General features: G+C 31.6%; 1 protein-coding gene across 1 annotated transcript; it reads left to right on the forward strand.

Moving 5' to 3' along the window:
- Positions 1 to 5211: 5211 nt before the first annotated feature.
- On the forward strand, positions 5212 to 6769 carry HELRODRAFT_170006 (hypothetical protein; the record flags this gene model as incomplete). Its single annotated transcript, XM_009015841.1, has 3 exons — positions 5212 to 5255; positions 5940 to 6109; positions 6504 to 6769. 3 exons carry the CDS (start codon positions 5212 to 5214, stop codon positions 6767 to 6769), a joined length of 480 nt encoding a protein of 159 aa, XP_009014089.1.
- Between the last annotated feature and the right edge of the window lie 2078 nt (positions 6770 to 8847).

The raw sequence follows: 8847 nt of genomic DNA on the forward strand, positions 1-8847 counted from the left end.
ATGAAAAAATGAATAAATAAATAATAGATGAATGAATGTATGAAATAAAATGGGATGAATTTATGCACCAAGGGGTTTTAAATAAACAAGCGTAATTGCTGGTAAAAAATGTGACAAATGCACAAACATTCACTGGCAGGCATTTGAAACTAATTGCAAGAATATGTGCATCATCATCATCTTCTTCTTCATCACCTTTTTCATTATTCTTTGTCATCGGCGCGAAACATGTTCGTGTACGTTTTCTTGTTTGCAGAGCTTGTTTGTACGTGTTGTTCACAAATGTTGTTCACCCTGTTTACCTGCCTTGTTGTGCAAATGTTCGTATGTGACGTTTAATAATGTTACTCGCATGTGTTGTTTACATAACATAGGATGTTTATTTACATTGTACAGTTGCTCACGTGTGTTGTTGTGTTAAGTAGTCTGTTTATGTTTTTCGCATTTAATGGCCAATTATTACCCCGTTGTCCTTTAAAGTTAACATTTAAATGCCTGCAATGTTTGTATGTTTGTTTGGTTTGCATACGTTCATCGATTACACGTCTTGATGAATGATATCATCAACAATTCAATAACATTAATTCATTTGTTGAAAACACTCGCAGATGAGTTTCAAATATTTTTGCCAGCCCTGCTATTATATTATAGATTAATAAATAAAGATATATATATATATATATATATATATATATATATATATATATATATACATATATACAGCATTTTCAGGTTTGCTTAATTTTCTATTTAATTTTTCAATCTTTCTTACGACGAGTTTCAGCTGATTATTAAGCTTATTTAACTCACTCATACAACAAGACGTGTGCATGTTTGAAACAGAAAAGCTTTTTTCGGAAATTCAAATTTCCATTATCGATGTTAGTTTTCGTGTTGTTTATGTGCTTAGATAAGTTACTGCAACAAGTGCTGGAGATGGTCGAAGAATCCAAATAGGTCCTATACACTCGAGAATGGATTGGAAAACTGTATTTTGTTTTAACTTTGATAAAATAAATAATGACGACAAGAATTTTGTTCGAAATATTGAGAGATGTAATAAAAAACCATCCAATGCTAGAAATTGTGTAGATTCCATAAATTACTGCATTAATTAATTAATGCACACACGTCCACACACACGCACGCACGCACAAACAGTCTTGCTTGCCACTTATTCTGTTAGCTTGAAAATGAGCAAAATATTGTTATAACCGTGCTACCGAACGCACTAGATTTTAGCGTATTCTAGAATGTTCTAGTGACTGGAGCATTCTAGAGTATGCTAGAATCGGACCATCTAGAAGAATCTAGAAACGACGCTTGCGAAGAATATATAAGCGCACGTCGCAAGAAGATTCGTGATTAGTGAAATTCGTGATTAGTGAAATTCGTGATTTTGTGATTTCGTGAGTAGCAATTCGGTGAATTATTTAAAGCGATATTTGATTTGTTTGTTGACGTTGTCACAGCGATAGATTTTAAACAATTTAAAAGTTAATTGTTGCGTTAATTTGAATTTGCTAGAAATAAACGATTAGTTGATTTCTTCTGTAAATAAAGTTTAATAACTAATAACTGTTTGGAATATTTTATTCAATCGAAGATTTGAACCCGTCGCATCGTAAATCGGTTACGACAGCGAGTATTATAACAATATATATGCTAACATATATTCTAGCAAACCTGAAAAATTTTAGAAGTATTGGGAAGTGATCAAACGCATTAAGATACAAAATGATTTGGCTTCTGTATACAAAAGTCGTTAAGAGGATGGCATCTTGAGTGTTGTCTGTTGTTGTTTTTAATGTTGCTGTTGTTGTTGTTGCATTATTATTTGTATTAACGTGTTCTTATATTTCGTCTTTCTGCTATTTTAACGTATTTTTTTGATTGAGCATCGTTCCTTGCTGTTGCTGTCTATTTGAGTGCTTGCGTAAATTGATGTTGTTGTTATTGTTGTTGTTGTATAATATATGTTACTTTCGTTGCTGTTGTTGCGGTTTATACAAAACTGATTTGTTGTTACTTCTGTTGTTGTTGACGATGCGTTTTTTGTTATACTGTGGGTAAATTGTTATCAACTCAAAAATGTTTACGAAGTTTTAATGTTCGGGGTGACCAAGTCTCGATAGCATTTGCTGGATTATCTTGAGTTGCCATGTAAAAGAATCTAGTTAAACTTTTTTATCTAATCATTGTGGTTTCAAACTGATTGGTTTAATGTTTAAGTCGATTGTATGTGTGTGTGTGTATTTATGTACGTGTGTGTGTGTGTGTGTGTGTGTGGTGGGCGTGTATGTACGTGTGTGCGTGTGCTGGTTGACGGGAGGGGAGGGGGTTGAGGAGGGGGACGACCGTGCTGTATGGTGGTAATATTAATAGAATTATTTATTGAGTAATTAAGGCCTGCCTGATGAGGTGTTAATTGTTTTGTGTTAGAGTTGATGACGACCTCTCAATAAAGATTATCGCGTTAATAAAATAACATCTCAATCATGATATTTAAATATTTTTTTAAAAATATTCTTTCAACCGTCATAAAAATTTTACACTACTACTGCTGCTGCTTCTACTACTACTACTACTGCTGCTGCTACTACTACAACAACAACTACTACTATTTTTACCACAACAACAAATTTTCCGTAGAGATGATAATGAACATCATTCTCCTAGTATGCAAGAACTTACGTCGTAACAGCTAATGTTACATACTCTAACCCATTACAAAGAAACAGCGAAGTGGTTTTTATTTTTATTATTTCGACATTTTGTGTAGATGCGGGCACATTTTTCAAACTAGTTCATCAAAATGTCTGGGGAAAGTTTTCACAAAGTTTTCCTAACCAATTTATCAGAAACAATTAACTGAATTCAACAAATCAATTAACCAACCAACCAACCAACCAACCATCCAACCAACCAACCAACCATCCAACCAACCAACCAACCAACCAACCATCCAACCAACCAACCAACCATCCAACCAACCAACCAACCAACCAACCAACCAACCAACCAACCAACCATCCAACCAACCAACCAACCATCCAACCAACCAACCAACCAACCAACCAACCAACCAACCAACTGACCAACTAAACGATCAACCGACCGACAGACCGACCGACCGACTCACTAACCAGCTGATCGATCGATCAGTTGGTCAACCATAAATGCTGTCATTATTGCAATTTTCATCATTGCCATCATCTTTTACTTCATCATCCTCGACATCATAGCCATTGCAATGATCATTATCATAGTCACATAATTTCCATCATCATTATCACTTCTACCATCGTCACAATCGGTCTTTAATCATCATCATCTTTTATGAAGACATTATTATTGTAATTATCATCTTCTTCGCTAACTTTTCAATTTCCAAATGTTCGTCAGTGGAGAATGATGACGTGTATTGTTGTGTACGATGACGTCAGAGCTGCCTAATTGTGTTCCACGATACGTTCATGATTCTTTCTTTCTATGGGAAATTGGATGGATGGGATAATAAAATGGCCGACGTAGCTGTTTTCTGACGTGAGAATTATGTTACTGAGAGGCCAGCGACGTGTGCAGCGAACCTGGAATAATTTTCAGGCTTGCAGAGACGATCAATCAATAAATTGATCAATTCAATTCAGTCTGTAGAAGCGTTCGGTAGTTTGGAAATTTTTAACGGTGCTACTCAAAAATTTAGCAAACAAAATAATTTATGAAATTAGCTCTTAAAATTGAAAAGTATTGGAAAGAAAAACAATGAGGTGTTTTAAAGAACTAACAGGTTAATAAAAATAGAAAGAACTTAGCTTGAAAGCAACACGGCAGCAATCGAGAATTTTAAAGGTTTGCCTATTTATTGCAATGCTGTGCTGTTTCGACTATACAACTGACAAACTATATGTTCGAGCAATTAAAAAATCGATTGTTCCACTACAAACAACAAGCCACTCAACAAACCAACCTACCAAAGAACCGACCGACTGACCGACCAATCAGCGAAACAGCATAACTGGTTTTAAAAGCAAATCTTTTCTCTTGTTCTTATTTAATAAGAAAAAAATTAACACCCCATCAATCTGTTTGTTGAATTAGATTTTGTATCGATGGACCCGCGTAACACGGAGATCTCCCAACAGCATCACTCAAGCTGTTGTTGTTAAATGTTTCTACCGTCAATACGATTCGGATGACGATCTATCGTTATTTTAGTTCTTCAAGCGTTTTCTCATTGTTTTAACTTTCAACGTTTATCAGTTTCTGTAAATTTTTTCAAATTTTTGTTTGTTTTATTATCAATTTCGTTTTTTATTTTAAGATTTGTTTTTGCTTATTTTCGTCTGTTGTTGTTGTTGTAACTTAGTATTTTTTTGTTGTATGCCTGAATTGAATTAAACAGTGTCACTACCCAACGAATTAAATTAAGTTTACATTTTTATTGCAATGACTCAAAAGGAAGTTGGAAGTGTTGGATGGATGGATGAATTAGTGGATGGATGAATAAATGAATGAATAGATGGATGGATAGATGAATAAGGGGATGGATAAATGAATGGGTGGAAAGAGTTGTGACGAATGAACTTTTCTGAGAAGAGACGCATCACTCAACAGCATTATTTTTTTATTCCCACGTCATCATCACTTTCTGTTACCTCACTTATCCACACAGACAATTGTATCACATTATTTAGTAAAGTGAATATTACAACTATCAACTGCCCGATATTCAATCACCATTTTCACCTACTATAAATTCATATTGTATTGCATACATCGTGATCTTAAACTGTGTTATGACGGAAAATAATTACCAATGCATATTATATTATATCATATCATATTATATTATATCATATTATATTATATTATATTATATTTTATTATATTATATTTTTTATATTTATTATATGTGGTATTATTATTGAAAGGTAGGCATGCACGAGATATACAGTGTAACGTATTTTATACATACATACATACATGCATGCATATATGTATGCATACATACATATATGCATACACACATACATACATGCATACACACATACATACATACATACATACATACATACATACATACATACATACATACATACATACATACATACATACATACATACATACATACATACATACATACATACATACATACATACATACATACATACATACATACATACGGGTCATTCTCTGTCAACTTGAACCATGGTCCACGCCCGACCATCTCCGATTTTTTTTAAATTTGAACAGTAAGTACCTCAATGTATTTCATCGACAAAATAAAATTTTTATAAAAAAATTTCAATTATTTTTCAAGTTATGAAGATTTTTGTGACAGCATCCTCAAATTTTTGAGCGATTTTTTTCAAAACTTGTACCTACGTAGAACGCTATATCTCTTGAACTAGCCAACATATCTTGATGAAATTTTTTGTGCATATCAGTGAAACAATGTAATAACAAAAAAAATAAATGTTATTGTCTCGAATCAAAGGATATTTTGAACAAAAAATCTAGAAAAAAATGAATTTTTTGAAAATTTCACCGATTTCAAAACAGCGTAGCTCAAAATCTATCGCAAAATAAATAAATATTTTTTGTTATTTTAGAAGTACCTTAAAGTCACAAATAAATCACAAAATTTCGTTAAAATCTGTATTGAATTTTTTGAGCTATCGGAGCTCAAAATGTCAAAAATATGAAAAACTTCTTTTGTTTGGCGCCATTTTTAACTATGAAGAACCAAACGTTTTTTAATTTTTAAAATTTGTTTATATAGTGCTTTTATAGCTTAACAACATATCAAAAAATAAAATTGGCGTTTGCTTTCTTTGAAAAATAAAACAACTTCAAAAACAGGCAAAACAAATTTTTTTCAAGTGTCAATATTTTTTATTTTTTTCAATTTAAAATTTAGAATGCATGTTACACAGATGTGAGGAATGCCCAGGAAAACTGAGTGTCGAAAATAACTTAAGAGCGATTTTCAAAGAAGCTGTAATTTCCCATGATGATAATCGCAGTTCATTGATTTCCGTACAGGATACAGTTGACAGTTTCATTGAAAGATTTTCGCAAAAACTTGACGAGTTGTCATCGCATCGTTACATAAGCAAAGAACAATTGAAATATCTTAGCGATTCTAAAAAAATTTAAAAAGTTCGGAGTGTATTGCTTTAATGGATTTTGCTGAAAATTATTCGGTGATAATACAGGATGCAATCCAGAGTCAACATTGGAGCAACACGCAAGTTACTCTTCACCCAATTGTTCTTTATTACAGAAAACTTATTTATTTATTTATGAAAACTTATCTGTCAAAAGCGTTTGCATGATTAGCGACTGTCTCGATCACAATGTTTCCGCTGTTTATGCTTTTCAAAAACATTTAATTAACTATGTAAAACAAAACCTGAAAAACGTTACTTTAATTAAATATTTTTCTGATGGTGCGGTAAGTCAATACAAAAATTTTTCTAATTTAATTCATCACAAAGAGGATTTTGGATTAAAAGCAGAATGGCACTTTTTTGCAACTTTTCATGGTAAAAGTCCTTGCGATGGAATTGGAGGGACAACAAAAAGATTGGTTGCAAGAGCAAGTTTGCAGGCATCAAAAAAAGATCAGATATTGAACGCCAGAGATTTTTACACATACGCTGATGCGAAAATAAATGGTATTAAATTTTTTTGGGTAGACAAAAAAGAAATTAAAGATCTGCTAGGAATGCTTGAAAAAGATTTAGGTCAGCAGATAAAATAAAGGGTTGTCGAAGTCATCACTCATTTATTCCAGACAAAAATGATCAACTTTTGATGAAACGTTTGTCTTCAGATTTATTTGGATACAATTTTAATAAAAATGAAAGTGAAGACACCAATGATGATTATGAGCCGGGTCGATTTGTACCTTTGGTCTATAATAAGAAATGGTATTTAGTAAACATTATAAAAAGAGATGATAAAAATGATGATTTAAAAGTTAACTGTCTGAAGAAATTTAAAGAAAATATTTTTTATTGGCCTAAAAATGTAGATATTTGCTATGTACCATTTAAACATATTTTGATTGTTATACCTGATGATAACATTTCTTATGTTGGAAAAATTCACATAACTCTTCCTGAAACTGTTTTTAAACACATTAGCACGTTGTATAATAATTTTGAATTGAAAAAAATAAAAAATATTGACACTTGAAAAAAATTTGTTTTGCCTGTTTTTGAAGTTGTTTTATTTTTCAAAGAAAGCAAACGCCAATTTTATTTTTTGATATGTTGTTAAGCTATAAAAGCACTATATAAACAAATTTTAAAAATTAAAAAACGTTTGGTTCTTCATAGTTAAAAATGGCGCCAAACAAAAGAAGTTTTTCATATTTTTGACATTTTGAGCTCCGATAGCTCAAAAAATTCAATACAGATTTTAACGAAATTTTGTGATTTATTTGTGACTTTAAGGTACTTCTAAAATAACAAAAAATATTTATTTATTTTGCGATAGATTTTGAGCTACGCTGTTTTGAAATCGGTGAAATTTTCAAAAAATTCATTTTTTTCTAGATTTTTTGTTCAAAATATCCTTTGATTCGAGACAATAACATTTATTTTTTTTGTTATTACATTGTTTCACTGATATGCACAAAAAATTTCATCAAGATATGTTGGCTAGTTCAAGAGATATAGCGTTCTACGTAGGTACAAGTTTTGAAAAAAATCGCTCAAAAATTTGAGGATGCTGTCACAAAAATCTTCATAACTTGAAAAATAATTGAAATTTTTTTATAAAAATTTTATTTTGTCGATGAAATACATTGAGGTACTTACTGTTCAAATTTAAAAAAAATCGGAGATGGTCGGGCGTGGACTTTTTTTTAAATCGTTCAAGTTGACGGAGAATGACCCATACATATGTATATGATGTATCTGAGTAACCAACAACTCGGCGAATTCCAACAGGGAAACGTGATACGGTAAAGTGGCAATATTTTTTTTTTATTCAAATTTTTTTTTTTACTTTTAACGACAAAATATATAAATAATAATAATAATAATAATAATAGTAATAGTAATAATAATAAATATAACAATAATAGTAATAAGATTAATTATTTTAAAATCACAATTTAAATATTTTTGAAAATAAGAGTGGCGTTCCATAATATTTAATCGCTACACCATTTACGACCTTCCATTGGCGACCGTCCAAAATTTGTTACTTCATTTTTTATTTGCTGATTAAAAATCTTGTTTGAAATGTTGTTGTCGGGAATGTTGTTGTCGTGAATGCTGTGAGTGTTGTTGTTGTTTTTGTTAGTGATGTTATTGTTGTCGTTCACTCGTTGTTGTTGTTTTATTGATGTTATTATTGTCCATGTTTTGTTGCTGTTGTTGTTATTGATATTGTTGTTGATGTCATTTGTGTTGTTTTTTGTTGTTGTTGATTTAGTTGTTGCTGTTGGTGTAATTGTTGCTGTTGGTGTAATTGTTGCTGTTGTTGCTGAAGCTGTTGTTGTTGATGTTATTTCGGTTATGAATTGCCTACCCTCATATTTCTATCATTCAGTAGATCTGTTATTACATTTGACGTGTTCTCATTATTTTCTTGTTATCGTTATCATCTCCAACTTCATCATCATCATCTTCACCATCCTTTTCAACTTCACCATCACATCATCTTCATCTTCACATCAGCATCATTTTCATCTTCACTATCATCATCATCTTCACCTTCACCATCATCTTCACCATCATCATCATCTCCACCATCATCATCATCTTCACCATCATCTTCATCTTCACCATAATCTTCATCCTCACCATCATCTTCACCATCATCTTC

This window comes from Helobdella robusta (genome assembly GCF_000326865.2).
Source record: "Helobdella robusta unplaced genomic scaffold HELROscaffold_17, whole genome shotgun sequence".
Classification (NCBI taxonomy): Eukaryota; Metazoa; Annelida; class Clitellata; order Rhynchobdellida; family Glossiphoniidae; genus Helobdella; species Helobdella robusta.